The sequence below is a fragment of the Ambystoma mexicanum genome, chromosome 10 (assembly GCF_040938575.1).
Source record: "Ambystoma mexicanum isolate Mex_15411 chromosome 10, UKY_AmexF1_1, whole genome shotgun sequence".
NCBI classification, from domain to species: Eukaryota; Metazoa; Chordata; class Amphibia; order Caudata; family Ambystomatidae; genus Ambystoma; species Ambystoma mexicanum.
Window position 1 is genome coordinate 514,991,233 of NC_090932.1, and position 16,242 is coordinate 515,007,474.

The 16,242-nt window shown below is 46.3% G+C and overlaps 1 protein-coding gene across 1 annotated transcript in view; it reads right to left on the reverse strand.

The window, feature by feature from the left end:
- LOC138491524 (serotransferrin-A-like) overlaps positions 1-16,242 on the reverse strand; it is a 658,259-nt gene that overhangs the window by 266,151 nt on the left and 375,866 nt on the right. Inside the window, exon 9 of the mRNA XM_069618062.1 lies at positions 6,135-6,286. Within this exon, the coding sequence (XP_069474163.1) occupies positions 6,135-6,286 (152 nt within the window). The remainder of the gene's footprint in view (positions 1-6,134; positions 6,287-16,242) is intronic.

The following is a 16,242-nucleotide window of genomic DNA, read 5'->3' on the forward strand; positions in this document are numbered from 1 at the left end:
CGTCCGCTCCACACTCATCCAGTCTACACACTCATCCGCTCAACATACTCATCCACTCCACACACTCATCCGCTCCATACACTCATCCGCTCCACACACTCATCCGCTCCACACACTCATCCAGTCTACACACTCATCCAGTCTACACACTCATCCAGTCTACACACTCATCCGCTCTTCGTATTCATCCACTCTTCGTACCTGTCCGCTCTACCCACTCATCCGCTCTACACACTCATCCGCTCTACCCACTCATCCGCTCTACATCCTCATCAGCTCTACACACACATCCACTCTACACACTCATCCGCTTTACACACTCATCCACTCCACACACTCATCCGCCCCACATATTCATCCGCTCCACACACTCCTCCGTTCCACACACTCATCCGCTCCACACACTCATCCGCTCCACACGCTCATCCACTCCACACATTCATCCGCTCCACACACTCATCCGCTCTGCACGCTCGTCCGCTCTACACACTCATCCACTCTACACACTCATCCGCTTTACACACTCATCCACTCCACACACTCATCCGCCTGACACACTCATTCGCTCCACACACTCATCCGCTCCACACACTCCTCCGCTCCACACGCTCATCCGCTCCACACGCTCATCCGCTCCGCACGCTCATCCGCTCCGCACGCTCGTCCGCTCCGCACGCTCGTCCGCTCTACACACTCATCCACTCTACACACTCATCCGCTTTACACACTCATCCACTCCACACACTCATCCGCCTGACACACTCATTCGCTCCACACACTCATCCGCTCCACACACTCCTCCGCTCCACACGCTCATCCGCTCCACACGCTCATCCGCTCCGCACGCTCGTCCGCTCCGCACGCTCGTCCGCTCTGCACACTCATCCACTCTACACACTCATCCACTCTACACACTCATCCGCTTTACACACTCATCTACTCCACACACTCATCCGCCTGACACACTCATTCGCTCCACACACTCATCCGCTCCACACACTCCTCCGCTCCACACGCTCATCCGCTCCACACGCTCATCCGCTCCGCACGCTCGTCCGCTCCGCACGCTCGTCCACTCTGCACACTCATCCGCTCTACACACTCATCCGCTCTACACACTCATCCGCTCTTTGTATTCATCCGCTCTTCGTATTCATCCGCTCTTCGTACTCATCTGCTCTTTGTACTCATCCGCTCTTTGTACTCATCCGCTCTACCCACTCATCTGCTCTACACACTCATCCACTCCACAGACTTATCCGCCCCACACACTCATCTGCTCCACACACTCATCCGCTCCACGCACTCATCTGCTCCAGACACTCATCCGCTCTACACGCTCGTCCACTCTACATACTCATCCACTCAACACACTCATCTGCTCTACACACTCATCTGCTCTACACACTCATCTGCTCTACACATTCATCCAAATCTACACACTCATCTAAATCTACACACTCATCCTGATCTTCCCACTCATCCGGTCCTCACACTCATCGGGTCAACATACTATTCGTCCGCTTGACATACTATTCATCTGCTCCACACACTCGTCCACTCCAGACACTCATCCACTCCACACGCTTATCCGCTCCACACACTCATCCGTTCTCCACACTCATCTGCTCTCCACACTCATCTGCTCTCCATACTCATCTGCTCTCCACACTCATCCGTACCCACGCTCATCTTCTCTCTACACTCATCCGCTCTCCACACTCATCCGCTCCCTACATTCATTCCCTACATTCATCCACACTCCGCAGTCTTCTGCTCTCCACACTCATCCGTTCTCCACACTCATCCGTTCTCCACACTCATCCGCTCTGCACACTCATCCGCTCTGCACACTCATCCGTTCTACACACTCATTCGCTCTACACACTCATCCGTTCTACACGTTCATCCTGTCTAAACGTTCGTCCGGTCTATATGTTTGTCCATTCTGTATAGTCACACATAGTATCAGTTCTATGCATTCCTGCGTTCTATTCGCTTCTCTGTATTTACGCACTCATCCGCTCTACACGCTTGTCCGCTCTACACACCTAACCACTTTACACACTCATCCGCTTTAGTATGTTCATCTATTCTATACGCTCATCTGATCTCCATACTCATTTGATCTATCTAGTCGTCTGTTCTTCTACTCATGCCCTCTTCCACTCAGTGCATTCATCTGTTCTATACGCTTCATCCATTCTAACTATTCCATCCACGCCATTCACTTTGTTCCTTCCTCATTCATTATGTCCATTTCAGCAGTTTAGATCTCCTTAATTTCCCAATTATTTATTCATATTATCCACTTCACTGTTTTGATCTACTTTACTTGTTCAGTTCTGTTTGTCTTTCTAGTTTACATTCGAGTTTATTAGCTGTCAATTTCTCGCATCAGGTAGTTTGTTGGGTCGGTGTCGTTGTGATGCTGTTAGTTTGGATACCAGTTGGTTTTAGGGGAAGAGCCATGTTTTCAGTAGTTTGCGGAAGGGCGCTAAATCCTCAGTTAGGCGGATTTGGGGTGGGAGCGAGTTCCACAGGGTTGGAGCCAGGGCTGAGAATGATGATCCGCCTAGCCTGACTGAGTTTGTTTTAGGAATTACTAGGAGGCCAGCTGAGCTGGATCTTAGGGTGCGAGTGGGATTATAAGGTTTTAGTTTGTCTTGAAGATATTGAGGTCCAGTTTTATGCAGTGCTCGATGGGAGAGGCATAAAGTTTTGAAAGCCACCCTACGGGCTACAGGAAGCCAGTGCAGTGTCTTAAGGGCTGGGGAGACGTGTTCTCTTGGACCGAGCGCAAGTAGCATTTTGGCCGCCGCATTTTGTGCCCTTTGGAGTTTATTCAGTTGGTAGGCATGGATTCCAAGGTATAGGGGGTTTGCGTAGTCCGGTCTTGATATATAACGATTGATTGGACCGCGGAGAGTCTGTTGGGAAATGAGAGATATGGAAAGATGCGCCTAAGGGTTTTAAGGTGGTAGTGGCAGGACTTAGAGAAATTGTTGACTTGGCGCGAGAGTGTCAGGTCAGAGTCAAGGGTGCATCCAAGATTTTTCACTGAGTTGGAGGGGGTCGGTGAGTTGCCCATGGCGGGTGGCCAGGGTAGTGGTTGCGGAAGAAGTTCGGAGTTGCCGCAAACCATGATTTCCGTTTTGGAGGGGTTTAACAAGAGGTGGCTTTGGGTCATCCAGAGTTCTATGTCAAGGAGGCAGGATGCCAGGTCCGGTCGGGAGTTGGGTTTTGAGTTCAGGAGTTTTAGAATTAGTTTATAAGTGGCAGAGCCGCCTAATAGCCAAAGACGTTCATATTTAATGCCTGGCTCTGCACCTTCTTTCCTCCCGTTACAACCGACTTGCAAAATGACCTCTAGTGAACCGTCACAATGAGCCAAAATCTCATACCTAGCGCATGTCATTTCTTGTGACAACCAAGATGTGCTCTATTCAGAAAGGGCATCTGTCATATGCCCTTTTTTACCCCCTCTGCACATGTTCACAAATAAGGGACATTTGTGCGCATTCCAATGCAAATCCCGAATTCATCAATGGGAACAGTGCCTGTCTGGAACAGATGCACAATGTATGAAAGGGTAATTTCCAACCCTGTCATGCATTTGTTTCACGTGTAACAGCAGCATTATGAAATGCTGCTGTCACACTTGCATTTCTATCCCTCCAAATAGGGATACACATATTAGTTACATTTCACCGTAACAGGCCATTTAATAGCCTATAGGCCTGTCACTGCAAAATGCACTCCAAGCCCCTACCTGGGTTCTGGGAGCCAGCTATATATTAGAGTCGTGAGTGCACTCATGATTAAAGTATGCAAGGGACTGCTGCAAAGCCCTCAAGAAATGTGCAGGCTACCTTTATGAATAAGGTGACCTGTTAATTTCTTAAAGTGGTGCAACTAAAAAAAAGGCATAACTTCTCTGCTTTTTTACTTGTGTCAGGAGGGTCGTAAATATTTCTCATGAATATGCAAGAGTGGCCGAGCGTACGGTGGGAGCCTGAACCAACCAATGGGGGTTATGGTAGTTTTCCGCTAAGAAATCTTTTTTTGAATAATGGTTTAAAATGATACATTATACAGCACAATTTCTGTGGAAAAAATGGGTAATAAGCCAGACAGTTATCAATTGGCTTTGTAGGGTAACTACAAGGCAACAGATGCAAATCACCAACAGTGCACAGGAGCATTTCCCAATGCATGTTCTTGTTGCCTTTAATGACAGTATATGCTGGCTGTGCCCATAGATTTCCATGCTGGCTACACCAATATATGCCAGTATATTGCTCCGTGCACTGATCACCGGGTCACCCACTGAACTCAGGCCCAAGGTCCTGCATGTCCAGATGCCCTCGCATAGCCTCTGGGCTCCCCCAGCTCTTAAGGGTCTGTATCTGCAACCTTACAGTCCCTTCCCTCTGCACATATGAGCCACCCTCTGGCAGCACTTACAGAATTTAGAATTAATTGCACTTCTCTGCCCCCCCACCCCTGCACTTCTCCCTCCGGCACTTCTCCCCTCCTTCTTCCCCGCACTTGAGCGATCTGGTAAGATCGTTTTTTTGTCCTCCTTCTGTCTCCCCCTCCTTGTCTTGTCGCGCCTAGAAACATCTGTGTACAGGCGTGTTATAAATGACTTATCATATCATATCATTCCTATAGAAGAAAATACTAATGTTTGGTTTGCACATAATGCCTGTAATACTACTATAAGAAAACATGTCCATGCTGGCTCTGCCAATATATGGCAGTATTTCTGCATAAGAACATACTCATATTGGCTTTACCTTTAAAAATGCCATGCCACAATCAGAAAACATGTCCAGACTGGCTGCACGATGTAGGCCAGTCTAGACACATAATAACACTCATGTTTGCTTTACCATTGATTCCGAGTAATAATGGCATCTCACAGTAAGAAATAACTAGAAAGGCTGCACCAAAATGGCAGTCTACCAATGTATTAACACGTATCATACTATCATTACTTTATCATAGATGCCGTGAATAAAATGCCATGTCACAATAAAAAATAGACTGGCTGCACCAAAATGCCCATCTAGCCACATAATAAAACTTATCATGCTTACTTTATCACTTAATTATTTTTTAAATCAAATAATACATGCATATTAATTCTGCGTACAGAACTGTACGTAACATAGTAAAATGAAACAAGTATAGATGTGTATTCAGTGCCCATACAATATTGCAAAGTGGGGTTTCCACTGAAAGGAACATGCTAGAGGCTCATCCCACTAATAGACAAAGTACATACATGCAATGTTTGATGGTAGCAGAAGAATTGACAGAAAAGGTACTGTTTGGGCTAAATTAAAACTGTAACTCGTTTCTTATACATCCAGAAAAGCAAGTGAAATAACGAGAGAAAATTTGACTTTGTTTTATGAGGACTCAGCAATATTAACTATATGGTTTCCATCTAACCTGCACACTTTCCGTCACTGCCAAGAAACCCCTCTCCCATTCTACGCTCCTTCCTTTGGACGCAAATGCCAGGGCAGCAGATGGACAGCCTATTTTTAAATCTGAGAAAGAACATTGACTTAACCTTTGACTATGTGAAGCACTTAGAAATGAAAACCCCTGTCAGTTCCCCATGCTGGCAGCATGCCTGCAGGGCATAATTTGGATATGTGGGGTGGACACATCTTAATGTATCTCCCCCCCCCCCGAGCAATGTGGGGGGGGTGTATCCCCATCTTCCCCCAGTTCCTATGCCCATGCTAGTGATTCCCAAGTGACTCTTAGCTTCCTACGTGATGTACACCTGTATCCAAATTAAACGACATTCTGATTGCACCTCTGTACCATACATGTTAACTTGTGTCTTTATTGCTTGTATGATTATGTAACCTGTACCTTTGTACTATATTCTGTTTTTACTGCTACTGCTAGTATCTCAACTGGCTTCTTTAATTGTATAGCTTTGCTATTGTAACACGTACGTTCGCCAGCGCCCAGATGCCTCAGGGCTCGGCTGCGCTTTACAAATAAATAAATAGAAATACAATATGACTCGGAGTTCGGGGCATTGCTAGGCTCCCATAAGTCAGGCAGCAGAAAAAAATCAACCTCGGTCCCAAAAGAACACTTACCAGAATTTGAAGGATACACTCTTCTGCAGAGTTTGCCTCAATGCACTGCATTGTGCCCCCACTCATGGCACTCCACGTGTCACACTTGAGTTTCTCTTCCCTGCTTGATGTACACCAGCGCACTCTGTTCACGGAGGTGGAGATTTCCGTCTCTGGGGAAAAAAGCAAAAGACTTGATATCTCGGGTTGAACTTTTAAGATCCAGGATAATTTGTTACAGTTAAGGCAGTTTGAGGGATTGTGTTATGTGAACTAAGAGAGCAAGAGGGATAACACAGTGTGGACGTGAGAATTGACTTTACTCGTCACCACTTTTCCTTGGGTTTTGAAATGTGACATAGGGGGGAGCTGGTGTTCCTTACTACTCCTGGTATGATGATGGATACAGGCCTTAGAATGAAGGACCATTGCTAGCTTGCAAGAGTGCACGACCCCCTAAACAGGTAGCAATCATCTTCTCAGGACATACACATTGAAAGCATCAATGCCCTGGGGAGTACACATTTCTATTGCTCTGGTCATTGTTTGCATGAACAACAAAAATATTTATCAATCATTCTCTGACAGTTATAAAATCAGCACTCTTTAAAGGAGAACTTTTAGGATTCAGTCTGTAAAGGAGTTTTCGAAAACCAATCACCAGATACATGTACCATTAGCAAGCATGCCACATTTAAGGATGTACACTTCAGGCATCCAGTGGCAGAGGACCATTTCCTAAATCCTATCATTTATCCACCCTGAATGCATCTGTCCATATGCTGACTCAATAGATAATCATGTACATTCTTTCATGCTAATCATGGATATTTGGATTTAATGTTATCCTTTTCATGGCGATGTGTGGCGAAATGTATCTACTTCACATGATAGTTTACTACTTTAGGGAGAGTTATGGACTAGTTGTTGAGCTACGAATATTGCAAGCTAATCAGGTAAATGTGTTGTTGATGTTGCACCATCTGCCATTAGATCACAATTGTGCTGGAGTGGCACTCTACAAGGCTGTTTGAGCTGAGATGCCTCGCTAGATCTACTATAATAGCAGTAATCTTTCAGGGCATTGCCTTTAATCTATGAATGTATATATTTGTAGGATTTATGAAGCCTAGCTCTGAAGGCAGCAGAGCCCTGTGCTTTGGGGACACACTTGGGTTACAAGTAAGGCTGCAGGGGTCAGATATGTTTTGTGGCGGAGAGCTCTAGAGGGAGAGAATTAGGGTTGATTGAGCAATCAGCAAATGACTAGATGTTCTTAGAGTAGGGTCTTTAAGTGCTTCCTGAAGTGTAGGATGTAGGGAGGGGGGCCAGTCATATTTGCATTTTCAGGATATTCCAGAGACAGGGTGCATGGAAGTAAAAGCCCGCACTCTGATTTCTTTCTTCTTGCAGCTCTTTGTTTTTAGCCTGGGGATGTTGTGACTTCTGTTGGTACGTTGTCCTCCAGGAGATGGTTAGGTTTCTTGGTCAGGTAGGTAGAGTGTTTTGGTTGTGACTTCTTTGAAGGTGATGCAGGCTTTAAGGAGCAGTCAGTGCAGCTCTTTGAAGAGGAGGATGATGTCGACTTTTCTTAGTACTATGATGAGGGTTGCAGAAGCATGCTGTACGGCTTTCAAGGGGCAAATTCAGAATCTGGGACTCTTGGGAGAAGGGCAACATTTCTGTAACTTGGAACACTGATAACAAGCTTGACTTTGCAATGTATGATGCCTCTGCGAAGTAGGTTGTGGGCAGCGACCAGTTACTTAGGCACTAAGTTTACTGGAGGCTAACTTCATATATTGTGAGAAACCTGAGGGTATCCTCACACCTACTCCCCCTGGATCCTCTTCTCAGGTGGCCCGGAAAAGGCCATCGCTTTCGGATCCTGACCGTGGGGGTATAGAAGCAAGGAGGATCACCTGGTTGGAGGGTCCTTCAGCATTGGGAAGAGGGTATCCACAGGCGAGACATGGTAGCCCCTTTCCCTTATGAGAACCATCCTAACCCTCCCCCGGCCTTTATGTGCTATTGCAAAATATCTCCCCTCATTCAACCTACTATAGTACTGGGACAAGGAAGAGGCGACTAGGAGTAGTAAATACTAGTAAGTCATTTCACCAGTCTAGTACTGAGACAAGGAAGAGTCCTGCAGAGTGTTGTGAAGGTCAGGCATGTCGCAAGTTCTCCTCTAATTCCAAAACCCTCTGCATCATCCACAAGGCTTTCTTGTGCCAACCCCTGCACCACATCCAACTCTCTTTTCCGAAATACCTTCCTTCTAGAGCCCTTCGCTCAACTACCTCCAAGGGTCATATGCTTCTCCAGGCAGAGCATCGGGGTAGATCTCCCTACTCTGCAGGTGCCTCCCTCTAGAACAGCCTGCCCGCCACTCTCAGACTTGAGCCGGACCACCTGAAGTTCCGGAAACAGCTCAAGACCCTCCTTTTCTCCTCTGCCTTCTCTCTCTCGCTTCCCTACTAATTTATCTGTCTGCTGCGCCGACTGGTTGCTTGGTACCCTCAGAGTCTCACTGGGTACCAGGCTCTTCCATGACCAGTCTTCCTTGAACTGCCTTCTGGCCTACTGCACACCTAGGGACTGTAAATGTAACCCCTACAGCCGCCCTGCCTCCTTGCACTTACCCAGAGTCGCGCTGCCCTGGCTATACTTACTCAGAGCCATGAAGCCCTGATCGCACTTTCCCCTACCATCTCCCGTTCACTTCCCCCTCTCCTATCCCTCTGCACTTCTCGTTGTCGCACATTCACGATTCAAATGACACAAGACGTAGTAGGATTGTTTGTCTTGTCTTCCCTCTGTCTTCCCTCCCTTGTCTTGTGGTGCCTAGAAACACTTGTGTACAGGCACGTTATAAATGCCATATCATATCAAAACTAGGCAATTACCATTTGGAACTCACACCTGCAACCTGTCAAGTAGTTGCAGGTGTATAAAAAGGGAGGAGACCAGCAGCAAATAGACAGGCATGGAATCCTGTATGGGAGGAGGCAGCCGTGGTGGTTCCTGCAGGAGAGCCAGGATGCCGGCAGATGACCCCAAGAAACTGAGGAGCCCAGGGCCAGGCGGGCCGCAAAAAGACCACAGGTGTGTGAGCCTCCAGGGTCTGAGATACGCAGCCTGAGCTGAGGGTGAAGAAAAGGAAGCAAAGAAATCGACAACGTCCGCTGAGAGGAAGCGGAGCTGCCGGCGAGAATGGGAGAGAAATTAAAGTGTGAGCAGGGCTTGCGGGTTGAAGCAAAGCCAGCAGGCGGAGCCGAAAGCGAAAGTACAGCTGCCCTGAGCGAATGCCAGGGACCGGTGAGTGAAGAGGAAAAGTTACTCGAGCCGGGGCACACCTGGGGCTGGGGGGAATTGAGGTGAATGCCGGATGAATGAAACAACATGTGCACGATGAAACAAACCCGAAGCCACGGGTTGGGGCAATATAAACTACGATCTGATGACAAATGAATGTGAAATTCAGATATTTCCTAATTGAAAGCAAAGTACGAAAGCAAAGTGGAGGGAGCAGAAGTGCTGTGGAAGTGGTTACTGGTGGAGGTCCCTATTCGCCAAGTCTGTCTTCACTGGCCATCACTACTGAAGGAGGAGGAAGAGCATTTAACCCACCCTACAGCGCGGAGCACAGCACGGGAGCAGAAGTGGTGTGGAAGTGGTTACTGGTGGAGGTCCTTATTCTCCAAGTCTGTCTTTACTGGCCATCGCTACTGAAGGAGGAGGAGCATGTAACCCACCCTACGGTGCAGAGCGCGGCACGGGAGCAGAAGTGGTGTGGAAGTGGTTACTGGTGGTTCATGTTGGAGAGGTGTGAGGGTTGCCGACCCTGGAGCTGGTCAGTAAGCCATGCGCACTTCAGAGCATGTACTTTTCTAGCAGAGGCCGTATGTGATATATGCACTTCCATCCATAAGATCCACATCCTTTGTTAAATCTTGAACCCATTGTTTAATCCTTGATAATTAACGAGCTGCACCGGGCTGCACTGCACTGATTATTTTCCACAACTGATTCTTTTGGCTGGAAGCCCTAGCGAAAGGAGGGCGCTCTTAAGAACTCCCTGCATTAGTGCTACCTTCTGCAGCATAGATAAACTAGATTTCTATTTTTCATATCACCGTCTGAATTAACAGGAAGAGGGAGGTTGGCGGAGGGGGGGGGGGGTAAGAGAAATACTGAGGCTGATCCTTGAGCCGTCGGTGTTCCCTGTCTCCCCTCCCCTGACGTACCTGAGGTGTGTGAGCTGCGGGCTAACAGTGAATCATTTTATTCAGCGAATTTTCATTTCATTCTAGCCGTCCAAATTGCATTCACTTCCAGGTTTGAGGAGACTGTGTGCATTGCGCATGCCCGAAGGTTCATAGCCTTGGCCCGGCTAATTTGACATTGCTGCGTTACAGCAGCTCTTGCTCCATTGCTCCATTGATTCCAGTGTTTAATCTTATTTTTTATTTTATTTCGCGCCTGATCTTACTATCATTAATGACAACTGCTCCCAATTGATCTTGCGGTTTAATTGTGTTTTTAATTGTTTGAATTGTTTTAGGTGTTCTTTTATTACATAGTCTTATTGTAATTTTATATTTCAGGCGGAAAGCGCCTGTGTCTATACTTACCTTGGTCCAGTCACGGTAAAAAGGAAAGCCAGGGATGAGGGTATGTCGGGGGCACCAGGGGCACTGGCTGTGAGTGCTAAAGAATATAAGCAAACAAAAATGTGCCAGGAACTTTCGAAGACTCCAGTCCTTACAACGCTCCTTGTATATGTATCTGGACGATATGGCAGGGAAAATTGAGAATCGTATTATCATCACAGAAAAGGCTACTTGGGATGCTGCCTCGGGTATTGGGGGGCCCCCAAGTTATAGTAGAGTTGAAGAGAATATTCCAAAGATTGACAAGGAAGCCTCGAGTTTGTTGGCTAAGGACAAATCACTGGTTACAGTGAAGCGGGACAGCATCACTTCTGCTGTGGACTCATCAAGGGGTATGGTGTGGAAAAGGTGCAAATGGGGAGGAAGACGGTGCAGGGGTGGAGGGCGGGAGCTCCTACCCCTGATGTCTCAGATAGTAGCTGCCGGAAAGGGAGTCCAGGAAGGGGCATACAACAGGATCTGTGGGAAAGGAGGACAAGCTCTGGCTGGAGTCACTTCTAGACACAAAGCTTAAGCCCATGCACTCCATACTAGAGTCGCTGCAGGCGTTCAACTCTGGGGGAATGAATACCCTGGCCATACTGGATGACTCTAAAAGAGATCTAAAAAAAGAGTGGTGGAACTTGGTAAGGATGGGGCTGAGAATAAGGTCAAGATGGATGGAGTGGCCGGTGGAGAGGTGAGGGAGAGGTAGCGGCAGATGCAACGAAAGTGGAAGGGACCCCAATGCCCTTGCCCATTTTAACTAATAAAGGATAACCGGAAGCCAGTGAAGAGCCTGTCTTGCAGCAGAGATGTGGTCTCTATGAGAGGGACCCATAACAACCCTCACAGCTCAATTCTGGGAGACCTGCAATATATTGCTAATGGATTTATTAATACCCACTAAAAGGCTGGAATAATCAATCTTAGCTCCCACAATCACTCTCGCAATTGTGTCAGCACTAGCCTGCGAGATGAGGGGTCTAATATGGGCCAATAGCTTTATGCAGTAAGCACAGGATGAGACCAAAGAACCCACATGAGACTTCATGCTGAGGTGCTGGTTAAAAATGACCCCCAGCGTTGTAACTTTCTTTAGAGAGGTAATTTTTGCACCTCCGAAATGAAAGCTGTCATATGCAGGCCCTATATTTCTGAATCATGTGGGGCCAGCCAACCACCAACAGCTCTGTTTTTTCTTTATTCAATGCCAGTTTGTTATGTACCATCCAAGTCTCAATCAGGCTATAGATCTTATTGATCAGTGCTTATTCCACAACATGATTGCTCGACAAGGGGATGACACACTGCGTATCGTCAGCGTAGTTTGTAAATGTCACCCCCTTATGGGAAGCATGGTAAAAAAGGGACTGTGAGTAGGTTTTACAGGCACAGAGAGGTACGCAGGCCCTGTGGAACCCCAAAATGAATGTCGATTGGCCTAGCTTCCGCCTTTTGAGAGACAACTCTGCTTTCTGGATTACTGAGAAAGGACGAGGTCCATTAGGCTGCTAGAGGAGAAAAATTTGCGACCTCTTCCAACCTGGTGACCAAGATGTGATGGTCCACCAAGTTGAAGGCTGCCGACAAATCCAGTATCATCAGCAGAGAGGCTTCACTTTTGTCCATACGGCCCAATAACCTAGATTTTAGTTTTAACAGAGCCGTCTCTGTTTCCGAATCTGACCCGAAACCCTGACTGATGGTCGTTCAAAATAGGATAATTATTCAAATGCTCTGCTATTTGTCTGTACGCCACTTGGTCCAGAATTTTCAGGAGAAAGGGGGTGTTTGTGATCGGTCTAAAGTTGCTAGGTCAGTAGAAAGACCTTGCTTTTTGAGGATGGGCATAACCCAGGCATTTTTAAAATCCTGGGGAACAATCCCTTTTTCAAGAGATGCATTAACAAATTTGCAAATCGCAGCAAGTAGTGTAGATGGGCAAGCTTTGATGATCATGGCTACAAAGGAGTCATTTTTACATTTAGAGGCCTTAAGCTGTTTGATAATTAGCGCCAATTCCGCTGATGAGATGGCAGAGAAATTAAATAGTGGAATCAGTGGGCATCTCTCCATCACCTATCTTGGGGCTTCGGCCTCCACTCCCGCTAAAATTACTAATTTATCAGCAATGTCAACCCTAATATTCTTAAGCTTGTTTTGCATGGCCTGTTGAATCCCTTCACACCAGGCTCTATCCTTTAGCACCTGACCTGGCTCTATATGATCCGTGGATTCTTACCTGATCCTTAGAATTTGAAATAATTCCTTAGTATCTGATTGGGCTTTCTTAATCCTGTTACTAAAGAAATTCTTCCTGGCCTCAATTATTGGTGCTTTATAATTCTTTGCAGCCAACTAGTATGCTGCCAAGAAGGACTGAGTCCGATAAGATTTCCCTTCATAAAAAAAAGTTTCGGTTTTAGGGTTTTTTGGGTCTTTCATTCGTTGAAAACCAAAAGTTGCATTTAGAACCTTGTTTGGGCATTATTCTCTTTGATGGTGCTAGAGTATTTGCAGCTAACTCCAAATTAGAGAGGATAGACCCTGGTATCACCTCGGGGGCGGCCACATCCGAGAGGCTGACCAGTGAGGTAAGCCGCGGATCTATCCTGTCGACCGAAATATTCTTGTAGTTTCTATTCAATACCTCTGTCCTGTTTCTATCCTTCACTTTGCTAGGGAAATCTGCTAACACAGTGAATTCCACAAAGAAGTGATAGGAACAGGGGCAAGGAGAAACAGACACTTCCTTTGTCCTAACCTTATGGCAAGCGTCCCAGTCTAAGTTATGCCCTAAATAGTGTGTAGGCACATTAATCAAATGGTCAAATACAAACTCAGTCAAAGCTGATTGGAATTCTAGTGCTGCAAAATCCTCCTTGTGCTCCAACCATAGGTTTAAGTCACCCTTGATTAGAAAACTCGAATTTGGTTTCAGTAAAGGGAGAGGAAAACTAGAGAAGCCAGCTAAAAAGTCCTCTGACATGGTTGGAGGCCTGTAGATCACCAGTACACTTATAGTGGCTTCTGCATGCAATCCAATTTTAATACAAACGGATTTTACCCCATCCATAATGTAACCATTAGATTCCCATATGGTAAGTGATAATCTATATATTAAAGCGACCCTGCCACCCCTACCCTCCTTCCTATCACATCTATACATCCCATAGCCAATAGGAATTGCAAAATTTAGAGAAGGTGCTGTAGCACTGTGAGCCCAGGTTTCAGTGATGGCGCAAACATCAATACTGTCTGCTTCAATATATGTTGCCACCTCGGTGGCATGCTTCACCAGTGATCTCGTGTTTAACATGAGAAATTTGATTTTAGTAGTAGGCAAGGTCACCATTCTACAATCAATGGAAGCTGCTACAGATTCCATCTGGGGGCATGGTCTGACGCTCCCAGTGTAGCCTTCAAAGGGGAAGCAGCCGTAACCATGTTGATGGCTTCTGGTTCCATGACTGTAGTAAATTTCTTGCATGCGTCAGCCAGGGGAGCCTCTACTTCACTACCGAGTGGATCAGCGAAGAGGAGAGAGAGCCATACGGAGGGGAAGCCCTCTAACGTAGCTATGCCTTGGAGGGGCGGGCAGAGTAGAGCCATGGAGACCACAGTTATCCGAGAAACAAAGAATGCCAGAGCGAGACGCCAAAGACCTGGCAACCCGGACAGTGGGCTAGCTACTCTCAGGACAGAGCTTGGAGGACCGTCCGGCGTGATGCCATGACCACGGAAGCACACTGGTGGGCCTGCAACCTGTCTTACTATGCCAACATCATTGGAAGCGCAAGACCTGAAACCTCTCGACAGCAGGCATTCTCCAAGCTTGGCAACCGATAGAGATACGGAGTATGGGGCTAGAAGCCCATAGCAGGGAGACAAGTTACCGACGAAGCAGAATCATGCAAGTGCCAAAATGCTGAAATGCCACCCGTGACGAACAAAGGTACCACAGTGGAATGGAGAAGGGGGAGGCTGCTGGGGAAACATACCTTAAGTGAAGGAATCTGTGAAGACTACGAAATGGATCTGTACAATTACTGTGACACCCATCACTGTGACCCTGAAATTGCAGACCTTTTGTATTTTGACCTCCTTTACACCACGTATATATATATGGGGGTAGACCCCACAGATCCCTCCCTACTTGCATTATATATCATTACCCCCTCACATATATAAGTAGTTCTAAAGGGGGTCACAATTTTAAAAAGTTAACATTTTTGGAGGTCGCAGTAATGGTGTAATACCTTACGAAATTGATGTTGGGACATTGAGAAAGCATGAATGCCTATTTCATGAGATACCAAGGAAGGTATGTGGAGATATTAAGCATTAGGCTGTGAGAAAGCTAGAAAGGAAATAATGTGAAGGGTTAAAGAAGTTATTAGAGTTAACTCATGAAGAGTGTGGAAATCTCTTAATGAGACACTTTGAAAAGTGCAGTGAGTCAAGATTTCATATTGAGCCAAGGGCTCAGAGAAATAGCCTAGTATAGAGACCTTAGGAGTGCTGGTGCCTCATCCATGCTAAAGATATATTAAAACCCTGAAGGGTGAAGCGATAAGAGAGTGAAATACTCAAACTCAGAGGAAGCACTGTAAGAAACCCATTAAGGAAACTACTGAAAATACTGATACGCATTACACTTCTGGAACACCACACCTATGAGCAGTTGGCAGGAGCTACCGGGAGCTCATAACTAAGACACTAAGAACCAGAAGAGGCAATATTAATGAACTTGTTTCTAGAGAATGGCATTTTCATATCTGATGTATATATATATATATATATATATATATATATGAAAATATATATATATATATTACATGGCCACAGTAGTGGGCATGTAGTTATGGTTAAGTTGCTGTTTCCATAGGAAGAACACTTTTTGGGTGGCTTATAACTTGGCTCCCTCTGGATGAATCCTTACCAAAGTTTGCAAAAAAGTATATGGGCCACTCTGAATTCTTTTGCACAGTCTGGTAAGGATTCGTCCAGGGGGGGCAAAGTTATACGGGGGGGTCCCAAAACGTCTTTTTTTCCCATAGACTGAATGGGGCAAAAACTTTGCGCACGGCTACAGGCCAAAGCACTGGACGGAAGTTCACCAATTTTGCAGCAGGGGCAGGGGCTTGTTCCCCAAAGCGTTCTTTTGTAAATTTTGTGACAAATCGTCCAGTAGTTTCCATTAAAACGATCAAAAAGTAGCACTCTAAGAATTAGTGATATCTATGTCCGCTCCGCAGTCCCATTTCCCTGTTCGCTCAGTGGAGAAGATTTCTATTGGCTAATCTGTGTCATGCTGCACGTCAAGATGTTGTGCTTTCACCGATTGGTTCTGCCACAGCGTCAAGTGCGTAGCATTCTTTCCATACGGCCGCCATGGTCATTTCGTTTTCTGTTGTACGCCAAAATCACCGCAAACAAACACTTATGGAACACTGTGTTGAAAGGTAAGC